Genomic DNA, 19,169 nt, shown 5'->3' with positions numbered 1-19,169 from the left:
TAAAAAAAATAATCGATTTTTTAAAAATGAGAATCGATTCTGAATCGCACAACGTGTAAATCGCGATTAGAATTCGAATCGATTTTTTCCCACACCCCTAATATATATATATATATAAATATATATATATTTATTGAGAAAATGAAAGGATTTTGGTAAATATGGTTAACATGGGGGGGGTTGGCAGTACAGTGGGAAAAAGGGGTTAGTGCGTGTGCCTCACAATACGAAGGTCCTGAGTTCAATCCCGGGCTCGGGGTCTTTCTGTGGGGAGTTTGCATGTTCTCCCTGTGACTGCGTGGGTTCCATTCCGGGTACTCCGGCTTCCTCCCACCTCCAAAGACATGCACCTGGGGATAGGTTGATTGGCAACACTAAATGGGCCCCTAGTGTGTGAATGTGAGTGTGAATGTTGTCTGTCTATCTGTGTTGGCCCTGTGATGAGGTGGTGACTTGTCCAGGCTGAATGCAGCTGAGATTGGCTCCAGCAACCCCCCGTGACCCCGAAAGGAACAAGCGATAGAAAATGGATGGATGGATGGATGGTTAACACGGTTAAAGGGGAACATTATCACAATTTCAGAATGGTTAAAACCATTAAAAATCAGTTCCCAGTGGCTTATTATATTTTTCGAAGTTTTTTTCAAAATTTTACCCATCACGCAATATCCCTAAAAAAACCTTCAAAGTGCCTGATTTTAACCACCCGTCCATTTTCCTGTGACGTCACATAGTGAAGCCAACACAAACAAACATGGCGGAAAGAACAGCAAGCTATAGCGACATTAGCTCGGATTCAGACTCGGATTCCAGCGGCTTAAGCGATTCAACAGATTACGCATGTATTGAAACGGATGGTTGTAGTGTGGAGGCAGGTAGCGAAAACGAAATTGAAGAAGAAACTGAAGCTATTGAGCCATATCGGTTTGAACCGTATGCAAGCGAAAACGACGAAAACGACACGACAGCCAGCGACACGGGAGAAAGCGAGGACGAATTCGGCGATCGCCTTCTAACCAACGATTGGTATGTGTTTGTTTGGCATTAAAGGAAACTAACAACTATGAACTAGGTTTACAGCATATGAAATACATTTGGCAACAACATGCACTTTGAGAGTGCAGACAGCCCAATTAATATATTCTGTAGACATACCCTCATCCGCGCTCTTTTCCTGAAAGCTCATCTGTCCAGTTTTGGAGTTGATGTCAGCAGGCTCGGGAAGCTAGGGTCGATAGGGGGTTTAGCTCGCTCGTCTGCGGGAACAAACTGCCGCCGTTGCTTGCCGTGCTACCGAGGTCCTTTGTCCCTGAATTACTCACACACTCCGGCAGATTCAATGGGGGTCTGGCGGCAGATTTTTTCGACTTTATTGTTGGAAATGCATCTGCTTTGAGTGTCGCAGGATATCCACACATTCTTGCCATCTCTGTCGTAGCATAGCTTTCGTCGGTAAAGTGTGCGGAACAAACGTCCAATTTCTTGCCACTTTCGCATCTTTGGGCCACTGGTGCTACTTGAATCCGTCCCTGTTCGTGTTGTTACACCCTCCGACAACATGATGTCTCCAAGGTACGGAAAACAGTCGAAAATAACAGAGCTGATTTGACTCGGTGTTTGAGAAAATGGCGGATTGCTTCCCGATGTGACGTCACGTTGTGATTTCAGCGGCTTAACACTGTCTGATAAGATAATTACTAACAACTATGAACTAGGTTTACAGCATATGAAATACATTTGGCAACAACATGCACTTTGAGAGTGCAGACAGCCCATTTCAGGCGCGCTAAGAACATTTATTTTTCCACGATTTCAGCACTCAGGTTAACCATACCTAAATAGACACAAAATACTGCATTACACAAGACTACCCGAATGTACTCCAATGATTGAAAAACAAAAATGTTTTTAAGCTAAATTATTGGTAAACACAGTTTATGTATAATAATTTACGTAAAACCGCGAGTAATGAATAAAGTTTTCATCAATTAATATATTCTGTAGACATACCCTCATCCGCTCTCTTTTCCTGAAAGCTGATCTGTCCAGTTTTGGAGTTGATGTCAGCAGGCCAGGGAAGCTAGGGTCGATATTCTTCTCTTGATCATCTTCGGTGGCATAAGGGACGGTGTGAGCCAAGACATCCAGGGGGTTTAGCTCGCTCGTCTGCGGGAACAAACTGCCGCCATTGCTTGCCGTGCTACCGAGGTCCTTTGTCCCTGAATTACTCACACACTCCGGCAGATTCAATGGGGGTCTGGCGGCAGATTTTTTTGACTTTATTGTTGGAAATAAATCTGCTTTGAGTGTCGCAGGATATCCACACATTCTTGCCATCTCTGTCGTAGCATAGCTTTCGTCGGTAAAGTGTGCGGAACAAACGTCCAATTTCTTGCCACTTTCGCATCTTTGGGCCACTGGTGCAACTTGAATCCGTCCCTGTTCGTGTTGTTACACCCTCCGACAACACACCGACGAGGCATGATGTCTCCAAGGTACGGAAACCAGTCGAAAAAACGGAAAATAACAGAGCTGATTTGACTCGGTGTTTGAGAAATTGGCGGATTGCTTCCCGATGTGACGCCACGTTGTGACGTCATCGCTCCGAGAGCGAATATTAGAAAGGCGTTTAATTCGCCAAAATTCAATGTTAAAGCACATTTTATGATGGCGACAGTTTCACCCTGCAACAGATTATTTCTGAAGAAATACTGTGATTTGTCCATTGAAGGAAATTGTCTGAAATATCTAAATAAGTGAATTTGTTTCAGAAAGGTTCATAAAATAATTCAATATTTGTATCTCATTTTTCTGCCTCACAGGATGTGATTATAGGGCCTGACAGTAAACCTGCTCCATCACTGGTACTGGTTGTAGTACCTGCTTTACCCAAAAGTGCTGCCGTCGAGCTCCACGTCACAGCCATCCACGATGACCCCAGCCTAAGGACTTCCTGTCACATGACCACGAAGCTGGGTTTCGGCCGCATAGAGTGTCACACTTTGACGTCTGCTGACCGATGCGGCGCTTCCCTGTCCCTCCGCCTGTCCGTGCTCCACCCCGAGATCAGCGCAGACGCCAGGGAGGTCACCCAAGCCATCGCCTCGGCTTTTGCCAAAGCCCTGAAGAAGACTGAAGCCGTGCTGGTGCCACTTTGCGCACGGGTGTTCTACAAGTGCGACCACTTGCTGGGCTGGCGGGTTGTTGAAGGTTAGCCTGTGAACACACACACACACACACCTACTGCTAAATAAGCTGCCCCAAAGCCAGCGATAAATAAAGGTGTGCACAAACGATTGTTAAATCAAAATTTCAAAAGTAATTATCTGGGATATGGAGAGCTACACACACCAAATTCGAGAATAAATAATATTTTTCCATATATTAGACTCACCGGACTATAAGCCGCAGATGTATACATGTACGAAATATATTGTAAATGTTTATTTACATACCTCAATTGTTTTCAAACCATGCCTGTCACACGGCAGTAAAACGGCTGATCAAACAAAACAGAAGTCATGGTCGTGGACCCGCTAGCTGCGGAAGCCAGCTCTCCAACCAGCTAAACAGAATCAATAACTCCACGGTGACGCTTTGGTGAATTTACGAAACCGAAACAATAATAATAATACTAATACCTGGGATTTATATAGCGCTTTTCTAAGTACCCAAAGCCGCTTTACATGTAGAACCCATCATTCTTTCACAATACAAAAAGAATGCCATTGTAAGTTAATAACACTAACACAGGCACTTGCAAACGTAGCATAACATTAGCATGTTTGCTAATGCTCACGACGCTAACTTCATTACATTACGATAGCACGTACAAATATGCATGGTAACGTCACACAAGGGACGGTTTAGTAACTATGAATTGTTTTAGTTACACGGTAAAACTTACAAACATTCCTTGGAGTGACGAATGAAGAATATTTTCGAGCAGAAACGCTATGGATGGATACGTCCAGTTCAAGGAACAAAACCGGAAGTACATTATCGACCTGAAGCACCTGCAGTGAGCGAACTCGACCAAAAGATGGCGCCGTAGCACAAGCAATAACACACCTTTTCAGCGTCTCTGTTAGTGTTCTGTGAAAACTATTTTATTTATGGCCGTTGGCAAAGAAAAATCCAGAAATTAGCCGCACTGTTTTATAAGCCACAGGACTCAAAGCGTTGGAAAAAAGCAGTGGTCTATAGGCTCGAAAATACTGTAAGGGATCGGCCATTGCCGATTATTGCATTTGAATGGCGATCACAAAAGCCGATCGGCCCCTGTATATATTGTTGGTCACCTGACAGATCCTTAGGATCGTACGCATCGTTATCAGGTAGTATTATCACTGGAGGACAAGGCTGAACGTGTTACACATGAATAAGCAAGCCAGGAGCAGGCATGCTACTTACTAAAATAGCTTGAAACAATACAAGAAATAAATGCTTAGTAGGGTTTAGGAAGTGCAGCTGGAAGCTACAGCGTAAAGAAAGCAGATATTAACAGGAAACGATAAAGTAGATGAATAAGAGTTACACAAGATAACAACTGTTGGTTTGTCAGCATTGTCACAGTACACGACACGTAAGAGAAGGGCGTTTTAATCCATACATTGGCGGTGTCGATATCAAGGGTAGTATCATTATATGAGCGATACTTGAGTGATTAGATTGATATTTTGTATTTTCTCAAAAATAATTGCTGTTGTTTTTGCCAATGTTTACAAACTCTATGAATAATTCCCTGGACACAGAAGGACTTTGAGTGCACAAACCCAAATATTTAAAAGAGTAGTAGTTTGATTAGTTATTGTGTAATTTTGACTTTGTTATGCCCAAACAATTGAATGTAATAAAAGACGATAAGGAACTAGTTAAAATATTGTCTTGATATTGTTAAACTGTCATAAGTACATTGGACATTTTACAGTTAATACATGTGATCGGTATTGGTCTTGGCCGATCTCACTCAACCCTGATCAGAACATCCCTATAATAGATTTAAATAACTTGTCAAGTATCGGTCTTGAGAGGTGGGAAGTTATCGGTATTTGTTAAAAAAAAAAAAATGGGGCATCCTTAATTGCTAGTCACACACTCCAACTTGTAGAGTCAGACAACTAGAGAGAATATAATTTGTTTCCCTAATGGGTTATTATGAGCAACTTTGTCATTACCAGAAAGCTACATTTGCCCATCTGTGTTTGTTCATTTCTTAGTTCGACCCCTGAAAATTAAATCAAATCCAACTTTATTTCTAAAGCACTTTTTATATGTAAGAGAAATGCAACAATCACATGCAGGCACACAGATGAATGCATGGCTGAGTACAGAGGAGCCAGGTGCCAAAACACTATCACAGGAGCCTACTTCTCCAGACTGATTTTCGGTAACTTATTTAAGAAATAGGTTAAATTCCTGAAAAATGGCCCGTGTAAACCAAAATAGCTGACCTGTGTGTGCATTCCAACATCCATATGATTAGGAGGTACTTGAATTTAAAAAAAATGTTCACAGGGGGTACATCACTGAAAAAAGGTTGAGAACCACTTCTCTACATCAGTGTTTTTCAACCTTTTTTTTAACCAAGGCACATTTTTTTCATTGAAAAAATGCGGAGGCACACCACCAGCAGAAACCATTAAAAAATTAAACTCAGCAGCCGATATTGACAGTAAAAAGTTGTCGTCGCAATTGTTGGATATGACTTTAAACCATAACCAAGCATGCATCACTATAGCTCTTGTCTCAAAGAAGGTGTACTGTCACCACCTGTCACATCACACCCTGACTTATTTGGAGTTTTTTGCTGTTTTCCTGTGTGTAGTGTTTTAGTTCTTGTCTTGCGCTCCTATTTTGGTGGCTTTTTCTCTTTTTTTTAGTATTTTCCTATGGTAGTTTCATGTCTTCCTTAACCGCTATTCCCCACACCTGCTTTGTTTTAGCAATCAAGAATATTTCAGTTGTTTTTATCCTTCCTTGTGGGGACATTGTTGATTGTCATGTCATGTTCGGATGTACTTTGTGGACGCCGTCTCTGCTCCACAGTAAGTCTTTGCTGTCGTCCAGAATTCTGTTTTTGTTTACTTTGTAGCCAGTTCAGTTTTAGTTTCGTTCTGCATAGCCTTCCTTAAGCTTCAATGCCTTTTCTTAGGGGCACTCACCTTTTGTTTATTTTTGGTTTAAGCATTAGACACCTTTTTACCTGCACACTGCCTCCCGCTGTTTCCGACATCTACAAAGCAATTAGCTACCGGCTGCCACCTACTGATATGGAAGAGTATAACGTGGTAAGTTTGCCGATCTCCAGACAGTACAGACACTCAACAACGGCACATCACTGAAAAAAGGTTGAGAACCACTTCTCTACATCAGTGTTTTTCAACCTTTTTTGAGCCAAGGCACATTTTTTTCATTGAAAAAATGCGGAGGCACACCACCAGCAGAAGCCATTAAAAAATTAAACTCAGCAGCCGATATTGACAGTAAAAAGTTGTCGTCGCAATTGTTGGATATGACTTTAAACCATAACCAAGCATGCATCACTATAGCTCTTGTCTCAAAGAAGGTGTACTGTCACATCACACCCTGACTTATTTGGAGTTTTTTGCTGTTTTCCTGCGTGTAGTGTTTTAGTTCTTGTCTTGCGCTCCTATTTTGGTGGCTTTTTCTCTTTTTTTAGTATTTTCCTATGGCAGTTTCATATCTTCCTTAACCGCTATTCCCCACACCTGCTTTGTTTTAGCAATCAAGAATATTTCAGTTGTTTTTATCCTTCCTTGTGGGGACATTGTTGATTGTCATGTCATGTTCGGATGCACTTTGTGGACGCCGTCTCTGCTCCACAGTAAGTCTTTGCTGTCGTCCAGAATTCTGTTTTTGTTTACTTTGTAGCCAGTTCAGTTTTAGTTTCGTTCTGCATAGCCTTCCTTAAGCTTCAATGCCTTTTCTTAGGGGCACTCACCTTTTGTTTATTTTTGGTTTAAGCATTAGACACCTTTTTACCTGCACGCTGCCTCCCGCTGTTTCCGACATCTACAAAGCAATTAGCTACCGGCTGCCACCTACTGATATGGAAGAGTATAAAGTGTTAAGTTTGCCGATCTCCAGACAGTACAGACACTCAACAACGGCACATCACTGAAAAAAGGTTGAGAACCACTTCTCTACATCAGTGTTTTTCAACCTTTTTTTAACCAAGGCACATTTTTTTCATTGAAAAAATGCAGAGGCACACCACCAGCAGAAGCCATTAAAAAATTTAACTCAGCAGCCGATATTGACAGTAAAAAGTTGTCGTCGCAATATGACTTTAAACCATAACCAAGCATGCATCACTATAGCTCTTGTCTCAAAGAAGGTGTACTGTCACCACCTGTCACATCACACCCTGACTTATTTGGAGTTTTTTGCTGTTTTCCTGTGTGTAGTGTTTTAGTTCTTGTCTTGCGCTCCTATTTTGGTGACTTTTACTCTTTTTTTAGTATTTTCCTATGGCAGTTTCATGTCTTCCTTAACCGCTATTCCCCACACCTGCTTTGTTTTAGCATTCAAGAATATTTCAGTTGTTTTTATCCTTCCTTGTGGGGACATTGTTGATTGTCATGTCATGTTCGGATGCACTTTGTGGACGCCGTCTCTGCTCCACAGTAAGTCTTTGCTGTCGTCCAGAATTCGGTTTTTGTTTACTTTGTAGCCAGTTCAGTTTTAGTTTCGTTCTGCATAGCCTTCCTTAAGCTTCAATGCCTTTTCTTAGGGGCACTCACCTTTTGTTTATTTTTGGTTTAAGCATTAGACACCTTTTTACCTGCACGCTGCCTCCCGCTGTTTCCGACATCTACAAAGCAATTAGCTACCGGCTGCCACCTACTGATATGGAAGAGTATAACGTGTTAAGTTTGTCGATCTCCAGACAGTACAGACACTCAACAACGGCACATCACTGAAAAAAGGTTGAGAACCAATTCTCTACATCAGTGTTTTTCAACCTTTTTTGAGCCAAGGCACAGTTTTTTCATTGAAAAAATGCGGAGGCACACCACCAGCAGAAACCATTAAAAAATTAAACTCAGCAGCCGATATTGACAGTAAAAAGTTTTCGTCGCAATTGTTGGATATGACTTTAAACCATAACCAAGCATGCATCACTATAGCTCTTGTCTCAAAGAAGGTGTACTGTCACCACCTGTCACATCACACCCTGACTTATTTGGAGTTTTTTGCTGTTTTCCTGTGTGTAGTGTTTTAGTTCTTGTCTTGCGCTCCTATTTTGGTGGCTTTTTCTCTATTTTTAGTATTTTCCTATGGCAGTTTCATGTCTTCCTTAACCGCTATTCCCCACACCTGCTTTGTTTTAGCAATCAAGAATATTTCAGTTGTTTTTATCCTTCTTTGTGGGGACATTGTTGATTGTCATGTCATGTTCGGATGTACTTTGTGGACGCCGTCTCTGCTCCACAGTAAGTCTTTGCTGTCGTCCAGAATTCTGTTTTTGTTTACTTTGTAGCCAGTTCAGTTTTAGTTTCGTTCTGCATAGCCTTCCTTAAGCTTCAATGCCTTTTCTTAGGGGCACTCACCTTTTGTTTATTTTTGGTTTAAGCATTAGACACCTTTTTACCTGCACGCTGCCTCCCGCTGTTTCCGACATCTACAAAGCAATTAGCTACCGGCTGCCACCTACTGATATGGAAGAGTATAACGTGTTAAGTTTGTCGATCTCCAGACAATACAGACACTCAACAACGGCACATCACTGAAAAAAGGTTGAGAACCACTTCTCTACATCAGTGTTTTTCAACCTTTTTTTTAACCAAGGCACATTTTTTTCATTGAAAAAATGCGGAGGCACACCACCAGCAGAAACCATTAAAAAATTAAACTCAGCAGCCGATATTGACAGTAAAAAGTTGTCGTCGCAATTGTTGGATATGACTTTAAACCATAACCAAGCATGCATCACTATAGCTCTTGTCTCAAAGAAGGTGTACTGTCACATCACACCCTGACTTATTTGGAGTTTTTTTCTGTTTTCCTGTGTGTAGTGTTTTAGTTCTTGTCTTGCGCTCCTATTTTGGTGGCTTTTTCTCTATTTTTAGTATTTTCCTATGGCAGTTTCATGTCTTCCTTAACCGCTATTCCCCACACCTGCTTTGTTTTAGCAATCAAGAATATTTCAGTTGTTTTTATCCTGCTTTGTGGGGACATTGTTGATTGTCATGTCATGTTCGGATGCACTTTGTGGACGCCGTCTCTGCTCCACAGTAAGTCTTTGCTGTCGTCCAGAATTCTGTTTTTGTTTACTTTGTAGCCAGTTCAGTTTTAGTTTCGTTCTGCATAGCCTTCCTTAAGCTTCAATGCCTTTTCTTAGGGGCACTCACCTTTTGTTTATTTTTGGTTTAAGCATTAGACACCTTTTTACCTGCACGCTGCCTCCCGCTGTTTCCGACATCTACAAAGCAATTAGCTACCGGCTGCCACCTACTGATATGGAAGAGTATAACGTGTTAAGTTTGTCGATCTCCAGACAATACAGACACTCAACAACGGCACATCACTGAAAAAAGGTTGAGAACCACTTCTCTACATCGGTGTTTTTCAACCTTTTTTTTAACCAAGGCACATTTTTTTCATTGAAAAAATGCGGAGGCACACCACCAGCAGAAGCCATTAGAAAATTAAACTCAGCAGCCGATATTGACAGTAAAAAGTTGTCGTCGCAATTATTGGATATGACTTTAAACCATAACCAAGCATGCATCACTATAGCTCTTGTCTCAAAGAAGGTGTACTGTCACATCACACCCTGACTTATTTGGAGTTTTTTGCTGTTTTCCTGTGTGTAGTGTTTTAGTTCTTGTCTTGCGCTCCTATTTTGGTGGCTTTTTCTCTATTTTTAGTATTTTCCTATGGCAGTTTCATGTCTTCCTTAACCGCTATTCCCCACACCTGCTTTGTTTTAGCAATCAAGAATATTTCAGTTGTTTTTATCCTTCCTTGTGGGGACATTGTTGATTGTCATGTCATGTTCGGATGTACTTTGTGGACGCCGTCTCTGCTCCACATTAAGTCTTTGCTGTCGTCCAGAATTCTGTTTTTGTTTACTTTGTAGCCAGTTCAGTTTTAGTTTCGTTCTGCATAACCTTCCTTAAGCTTCAATGCCTTTTCTTAGGGGCACTCACCTTTTGTTTATTTTTGGTTTAAGCATTAGACACCTTTTTACCTGCACGCTGCCTCCCGCTGTTTCCGACATCTACAAAGCAATTAGCTACCGGCTGCCACCTACTGATATGGAAGAGTATAACGTGGTAAGTTTGCCGATCTCCAGACAATACAGACACTCAACAACGGCACATCACTGAAAAAAGGTTGAGAACCACTTCTCTACATCAGTGTTTTTCAACCTTTTTTTAACCAAGGCACATTTTTTTCATTGAAAAAATGCGGAGGCAGACCACCAGCAGAAACCATTAAAAAATTAAACTCAGCAGCCGATATTGACAGTAAAAAGTTGTCGTCGCAATTGTTGGATATGACTTTAAACCATAACCAAGCATGCATCACTATAGCTCTTGTCTCAAAGAAGGTGTACTGTCACCACCTGTCACATCACACCCTTACTTATTTGGAGTTTTTTGCTGTTTTCCTGTGTGTAGTGTTTTAGTTCTTGTCTTGCGCTCCTATTTTGGTGGCTTTTTCTCTATTTTTAGTATTTTCCTATGGCAGTTTCATGTCTTCCTTAACCGCTATTCCCCACACCTGCTTTGTTTTAGCAATCAAGAATATTTCAGTTGTTTTTATCCTTCCTTGTGGGGACATTGTTGATTGTCATGTCATGTTCGGATGCCCTTTGTGGACGCCGTCTCTGCTCCACAGTAAGTCTTTGCTGTCGTCCAGAATTCTGTTTTTGTTTACTTTGTAGCCAGTTCAGTTTTAGTTTCGTTCTGCATAGCCTTCCTTAAGCTTCAATGCCTTTTCTTAGGGGCACTCACCTTTTGTTTATTTTTGGTTTAAGCATTAGACACCTTTTTACCTGCACGCTGCCTCCCGCTGTTTCCGACATCTACAAAGCAATTAGCTACCGGCTGCCACCTACTGATATGGAAGAGTATAACGTGTTAAGTTTGTCGATCTCCAGACAGTACAGACACTCAACAACGGCACATCACTGAAAAAAGGTTGAGAACCACTTCTCTACATCAGTGTTTTTCAACCTTTTTTTAACCAAGGCACATTTTTTTCATTGAAAAAATGCAGAGGCACACCACCAGCAGAAACCATTAAAAATTGAACTCAGCAGCCGATATTGGCAGTAAAAAGTTGTCGTCGCAATTGTTGGATATGACTTTAAACCATAACCAAGCATGCATCACTATAGCTCTTGTCTCAAAGAAGGTGTACTGTCACATCACACCCTGACTTATTTGGAGTTTTTTGCTGTTTTCCTGTGTGTAGTGTTTTAGTTCTTGTCTTGCGCTCCTATTTTGGTGGCTTTTTCTCTATTTTTAGTATTTTCCTATGGCAGTTTCATGTCTTCCTTAACCGCTATTCCCCACACCTGCTTTGTTTTAGCAATCAAGAATATTTCAGTTGTTTTTATCCTTCCTTGTGGGGACATTGTTGATTGTCATGTCATGTTCGGATGCACTTTGTGGACGCCGTCTCTGCTCCACAGTAAGTCTTTGCTGTCGTCCAGAATTCTGTTTTTGTTTACTTTGTAGCCAGTTCAGTTTTAGTTTCGTTCTGCATAGCCTTCCTTAAGCTTCAATGCCTTTTCTTAGGGGCACTCACCTTTTGTTTATTTTTGGTTTAAGCATTAGACACCTTTTTACCTGCACGCTACCTCCCGCTGTTTCCGACATCTACAAAGCAATTAGCTACCGGCTGCCACCTACTGATATGGAAGAGTATAACGTGGTAAGTTTGCCGATCTCCAGACAGTACAGACACTCAACAACGGCACATTATTTGCGGAGTATAATTACTGGTTTGCAAAAAATATTTTTAACCCAAATAGGGGAAATTAGATCATCTCCCACGGCACACCACACACTGCTCTACATCATGCCATAGAGGTGATCAAGGCTTTTATAAAGTAAAATATAAAAACACAAATCCAATTACCGGTAGTGTTAAGAATGACCCATTTATTTATTGGTCATTCAAATAGTCGAATCGGGAGAACGTTGACGTCCGCTTCCCCTGAAACCATACATCCTGACTCATCGTGTAAGAGCTGGAATCCGCTCGCTCGCACGCACAAGCGAAACCCCCACCTCCGGAACCTCGCCCGCGGGCGTCTTTATGGGTCACAGCCCCGTTCTTCATTGGGTGATGAATCCGAAAAGTCAAAAAGGAGGGAAAAGTAACACCTCTGGCGCTGGCGAGACGACAACACAACCTCCCCCCTTTACATTATTTGCGTGAGGATTCACAGCTGATCGACGTGACATATGCTGCCAATGAAACCTTTAAACATCTTGTCTCAGCTTGTTAGTTCCGACCCAAAGCCCTCCTCTCGGACTGCAGACAGGCCCCCTGCAACTAAAGGCTTAACTTTTACACGAGGGCAGCGATTCTATATTAGTATAAATGCACAGAAATACATGACATTGTTTGACGGAAATTGCATCAAAATGAAAGCAAAAGAGGTTATTCTGTGCCTTTTAGCATATTTCATCATCCCCTCCTTCGCAGTAAATGACCAATGTTCATTGGACAATACTCGCTAATCGCCAGTTCATTTGACTAATTTGAACCATTTGGAAGTCAGTGTAGCTCAACAAAAAAATCACACTGCTCCAGGGCCTTGGCCACTCCTTACAAAACCCAATGAGCCCAGATAATATTGCTGATTAATAACACTAATATCCCTTTTAGCTACAGGCCTGGGCTATGTATTTATTTCTGCTTGGCTTTGCATGTTTGTGTGCCAGTTAATTCCTAACATGACAGGATTTGTTTTTAAAGGGGAACTGCACTTTTTTTTTTTTTTTTTTTTTTTTTTTTTACATAACACGTAATATTTACCGTATTTTTCGGACTATAAGTCGATGAGGTGGTGACTTGTCCAGGGTGTACCCCGCCTTCCGCCCAATTGTAGCTGAGATAGGCTCCAGGGCCCCCCCGCGACCCCATAGGGAATAAGCGGTAGAAAATGGATGGATGGATAATTTACACGTTTCATTTGTTTTATACAATTATTTTAATTTTGACAGTACCACGTAGAATATGTTTTAATTGCTGAAGGGGGGTTTATTGAATGTTAAATGCGCCGAAAAAAAGACCGTTATGAGGGGCTTCAATGCCCAGTAGTGTGCAAGTGTGTTTCTGTATATTATCTACAGCCGCGCCCATGTGGTGACATGCCAGCAACCTGAGGGTTCCTGGTTCGATCCCCACCTGCCACCAACCTCGTCACGTCCGTTGTGTCCTTGAGCAAGACACTTGCTCAAATAATTATATAAAACAAATGAAACATGTGTAAATTAAGAAATAAAATATTTGAACTCACAATTTGTAGAACCCATTTGACGCCGTACAAGCCAGTGGTACCGATGGTAGTCGGTTAATTCGTGTGAAAGTGGCGGGATAGCTTCCGGTTTTGGCCGACCTCGTCTCACATATATATATATATATATATATATATATATATATATATATATATATGTATGTGTGGGGAAAAAAATCACAAGACTATTTCATCTCTACAGGCCTGTTTCATGAGGGGGGGTACCCTCAATCGTCAGGAGATTTTAATGGGAGCATTCGCATACCATGGTTTATATAGGGCACAGAGTGGGTAGGTACAGGCTGGCCTAGGGGCGTGGTGATTGGCTCATGTGTTACCTAGGAGGTGTTTCCGTCTATGGCGGCATGTTGTTACAATTTCGCTGCGCTTGTTGAGGGATGACAGGTCTGGACGGTAAATAATAAACAGTTTCTCTTTCAAGCATAGGTTGCATCTTTTATTACCACTATTGTAAGGTGTGCTGGATGCAAGAATTGTAAGGTATATACATATATATTTATGAATTTATGTATTTATTATTATTTAAAAAAAAAAATGAACAGCCAAGGGCCTCAAATGACCCCATGCCTTGCCTAGACTTTGGCCACCCCATATCTAAGTACTAGTAACGAGGTCACAAAGGAAATTGCAACAAAACTTATATTAAGTGATACTATATGTCCAATTAAAGGTCTTGATGAGAGATTTTCACATGTGATTATATTGTCAATATGCCCTAACAGGGCAATTTAATAAGCTAAAAACATGAAATTTGGCTTATAACATTACAACATTACAACATCACAACAAACTATGTGGTGACATGCCAGCAACCTGAGGGTTCCTGGTTCGATCCCCACCTACCACCAACCTCGTCACGTCCGTTGTGTCCTTGAGCAAGACACTTCGCCCTTGCTCCTGATGGGTCGTGGTTAGGGCCTTGCATGGCAGCTCCCGCCATCAGTGTGTGTATGTGTGTGTGAATGGGTGAATGTGGAAATAGTGTCAAAGCGCTTTGAGTACCTTGAAGGTACCGTATTTTTCGGACTATAAGTCGCAGTTTTTTTCATAGTTTGGCCGGGGGTGCGACTTATACTCAGGAGCGACTTATGTGTGAAATTATTGACACATTACCGTAAAATATCAAATAATATTATTTAGCTCATTCACGTAAGAGACTAGACGTATAAGATTTCATGGGATTTAGCGATCAGGAGTGACAGATTGTTTGGTAAACGTATAGCATGTTCTATATGTTATAGTTATTTGAATGACTCTTACCATAATATGTTACGTTAACATACCAGGCACGTTCTCAGTTGGTTATTTATGCCTCATATAACGTACACTTATTCAGCCTGTTGTTCACTATTCTTTATTTATTTTAAATTGCCTTTCAAATGTCTATTCTTGGTGTTGGGTTTTATCAAATAAATTTCCCCCAAAAGTGCGACTTATATCAATCAATCAATCAATCTTTATTTATATAGCCCTAAATCACAAGTGTCTCAAAGGGCTGCACAAGCCACAACGACATCCTCGGTACAAAGCCCACATACGGGCAAGGAAAAACTCACCCCAGTGGGACGTCGATGTGAATGACTATGAGAAACCTTGGAGAGGACCGCATATGTGGGTAACCCCCCCCCTCTAGGGGAGACCGAAAGCAATGGATGTCGAGTGGGTCTGACATAATATTGTGAGAGTCCAGTCCATAGTGGATCCAACATAATAGTAAGAGTCCAGTCCATAGTGGGGCCAGCAGGACACCATCCCGAGCGGAGACGGGTCAGCAGCGCAGAGATGTTCCCAGCCGATGCACAGGCGAGCGGTCCACCCCGGGTCCCGACTCTGGACAGCCAGCACTTCATCCATGGCCACCGGACCTGTGCCCCCCCCCCTCAAGGAAAAGGGGAGCAGAGGAGAAAAGAAAAGAAACGGCAGATCAACTGGTCTAACAGGGGGGCTATTTAAAGGCTAGAGTATACAAATGAGTTTTAAGATGGGACTTAAATGCTTCTACTGAGGTAGCATCTCTAATTGTTACCGGGAGGGCATTCCATAGTACTGGAGCCCGAATAGAAAACGCTCTATAGCCCGCAGACTTTTTTTGGGCTCTGGGAATCACTAATAAGCCGGAGTTCTTTGAACGCAGATTTCTTGCCGGGACATATGGTACAATGCAATCGACAAGATAGGACGGAGCTAGACCGTGTAGTATTTTATACGTAAGTAGTAAAACCTTAAAGTCACATCTTAAGTGCACAGGAAGCCAGTGCAGGTGAGCCAGTATAGGCGTAATATGATCAAACTTTCTTGTTCTTATCAAAAGTCTAGCAGCCGCATTTTGTACCAACTGTAATTTTTTAATGCTAGACATAGGGAGACCCGAAAATAATACGTTACAGTAGTCGAGACGAGACGTAACGAACGCATGAATAGTGATCTCAGCGTCGCTAGTGGATAAAATAGAACGAATTTTAGCGATATTACGGAGATGAAAGAAGGCCGTTTTAGTAACACTCTTAATGTGTGATTCAAACGAGAGAGTTGGGTCGAAGATAATACCCAGATTCTTTACTGATTCGCCTTGTGTAATTGTTTGGTTGTCAAATGTTAAGGTGGTATTATTAAATAAATGTCGGTGTTTAGCAGGACCGATAATCAGCATTTCCGTTTTCTTGGCGTTGAGTTGCAAGAAGTTAGCGGACATCCATTGTTTACGCCACTGTACATATATACATATGTACAGTGGCGTTTCTCACCTAGGCTTTCAGTGACTTCCGACTTCACCTCTCAAAACAAATGGTAAATGAGTTTATACTTGTATATACCGTAGTTTATAGGTCGTTCCGGAGTATAAGTCGCACCGGCCGAAAATGCATAATAAAGAAGGAAAAAAACATATATAAGTCGCACTGGAGTATAAGTCGCATTTTTTGGGGGGAATGTATTTGATAAAACCCAACACCAAGAATAGACATTTGAAAGGCAATTTAAAATAAATAAAGAATAGTGAACAACAGGCTGAATAAGTGTACGTTATATGAGGCATAAATAACCAACTGGTATGTTAACGTAACATATTATGGTAAGAGTCATTCAAATAACTATAACATATAGAACATGCTATACGTTTACCAAACAATCTGTCACTCCTAATCGCTAAATCCCATGAAATCTTATACGTCTAGTCTCTTACGTGAATGAGATAAATAATATTATTTGATATTTTACGGTAATGTGTTAATCATTTCACACATAAGTCGCTCCTGAGTATAAGTCGCAAAAACTGCGACTTATAGTCCGAAAAATACGGTACCTTCAAGGTACTCGAAGCGCTTTGATACTATTTCCACATTCACCCATTCACACACGCATTCACACACTGATGGCGGGAGCTGCCATGCAAGGCCCTAACCACGACCCATCAGGAGCAAGGGTGAAGTGTCTTGCTCAAGGACACAACGGACGTGACGAGGTTGGTGGTAGGTGGGGATCAAACCAGGAACCCTCAGGTTGCTGGCATGTCACCACATGGACGCGGCTGTAGATAATATACAGAAACACACTTGCACACTACTGGGCATTGAATCCCCTCATAACGGTCTTTTTTTCGGCGCATTTAACATTAAATAAACCCCCTTCAGAAATTAAAACATATTTTACGTGGTACTGTCAAAATTAAAATAATTATATAAAACAAATGAAACATGTGTAAATTAAGAAATAAAATATTTGAACTCACAATTTGTAGAACCCATTTGACGCCGTACAAGCCAGTGGTACCGATGGTAGTCGGTTAATTCGTGTGAAAGTGGCGGGATAGCTTCCGGTTTTGGCCGACCTCGTCTCACAAGATGTAGTTTCTCTTAAGTTTCCTTCTACATAAAGATTTGTATAAATATATATATATATGTGTATGAATATATATATATATGTATGTATATATGTATGAATGTGTATATATATATATATATGTGCATATATATATATATATATATATATATATATATATATATATATACATACATACATACATACATACATACATACATACATACATATATATATATATATATATATATATATATATATATATATATATATATATACGTACATGTACGTATATATATATATATATATATATATATATATATATATATATACATACATGTACGTATATATATATATATATAGATAGTACTCTATTGATTCCTTCAGGAAATAAATAAATAAATAAATAAATTTAAAAAAAAAATATATATATATATATGAATTTATGTATTTATGTATTTATTATTATTTAAAAAAAAAAAAAATGAACAGCCAAGGGCCTCAAATGACCCCATGCCTTGCCTAGACTTTGGCCACCCCATATCTAAGTACTAGTAACGAGGTCACAAAGGAAATTGCAACAAAACTTATATTAAGTGATACTATATGTCCAATTAAAGGTCTTGATGAGAGATTTTCACATGTGATTATATTGTCAATATGCCCTAACAGGGCAATTTAATAAGCTAAAAACATGAAATTTGGCTTATAACATTACAACATTACAACATCACAACAAACTATTGCTATTTGGCTCATAACATTGGCTCATTGTTTTTGTTGCAAAGGGAAGAGACATGGGAGCAAGCTAGTTTTGTTAAAGAAAACCTGCATATTTTTTTTTGCCCATCATCCACAATCTCTATGTGAGACAATAACAAGTGTGGAAGCTTTAGAGCGCTATAATGTAGCACTTATTGCTAAATGTTTCAAATAGGAACATAAAACAGTGACTTACAATGTCTGCTCTCAATGGGATGGTTGTATCTTTCAGCTCCTGCACTCTCCTTGAGCTGCTAAATTCAGACTAATCCTCACTCAGATAGAAAAAAAAATGCTCTTTCTTCTTTATTTTGTGGCAGGTCGCAACCATCGGAGTAGCAGTGTGAGCAAGGCGATGTGTGCAGACGTCAGAGAAGTACAAACCCCGTTTCCATATGAGTTGGGAAATTGTGTTAGATGTAAATATAAACGGAATACAATGATTTGCAAATCCTTTTCAACCCATATTCAATTGAATGCACTACAAAGACAAGATATTTCATGTTCAAACTCATAAACTTTATTTCTTTTGGCAAATAATAATTAACTTTGAATTTCATGGCTGCAACACGTGCCAAAGTAATTGGGAAAGGGCATGTTCACCACTGTGTTACATGGCCTTTCCTTTTAACAACACTCAGTAAACGTTTGGGAACTGAGGAGACACATTTTTTAAGCTTCTCAGGTGGAATTATTTCCCATTCTTGCTTGATGTACAGCTTAAGTTGTTCAAAAACAATTTGAAATGTGGACTCGTCAGACCACAGAACACTTTTCCACTTTGTATCAGTCCATCCACTGTGGACTGGACTCTTACTGTTATGCTGGATCCACTATGGACTGTACTCTCACAATATTATGTTAGACCCACTCGACATCCATTGCATTCGGTCTCCCTAGAGAGGGGGGGGGGTTACCCACATATGTGGTCCTCTCCAAGGTTTCTCATAGTCATTCACATCGACGTCCCACTGGGGTGAGTTTTTCCTTGCCCTTATGTGGGCTCTGTACCGAGGATGTCGTTGTGGCTTGTGCAGCCCTTTGAGACACTTGTGATTTAGGG

The 19,169-nt window shown here is 40.6% G+C and overlaps 1 protein-coding gene across 1 annotated transcript in view; it reads left to right on the top strand.

Annotated features, from left to right (window-relative positions):
• dph6 (diphthamine biosynthesis 6) overlaps positions 1 to 19,169 on the top strand; it is a 265,870-nt gene that overhangs the window by 244,250 nt on the left and 2,451 nt on the right. Inside the window, exon 14 of the mRNA XM_061968175.2 lies at positions 2,823 to 3,210. Within this exon, the coding sequence (XP_061824159.2) occupies positions 2,823 to 3,210 (388 nt within the window). The remainder of the gene's footprint in view (positions 1 to 2,822; positions 3,211 to 19,169) is intronic.

This window comes from Nerophis lumbriciformis, linkage group LG08 (genome assembly GCF_033978685.3).
Source record: "Nerophis lumbriciformis linkage group LG08, RoL_Nlum_v2.1, whole genome shotgun sequence".
Lineage (NCBI taxonomy): Eukaryota > Metazoa > Chordata > Actinopteri > Syngnathiformes > Syngnathidae > Nerophis > Nerophis lumbriciformis.
The sequence above is the reverse complement of the archived record's forward strand: the minus strand, read 5'-3'. Positions and strand labels throughout refer to the sequence as shown.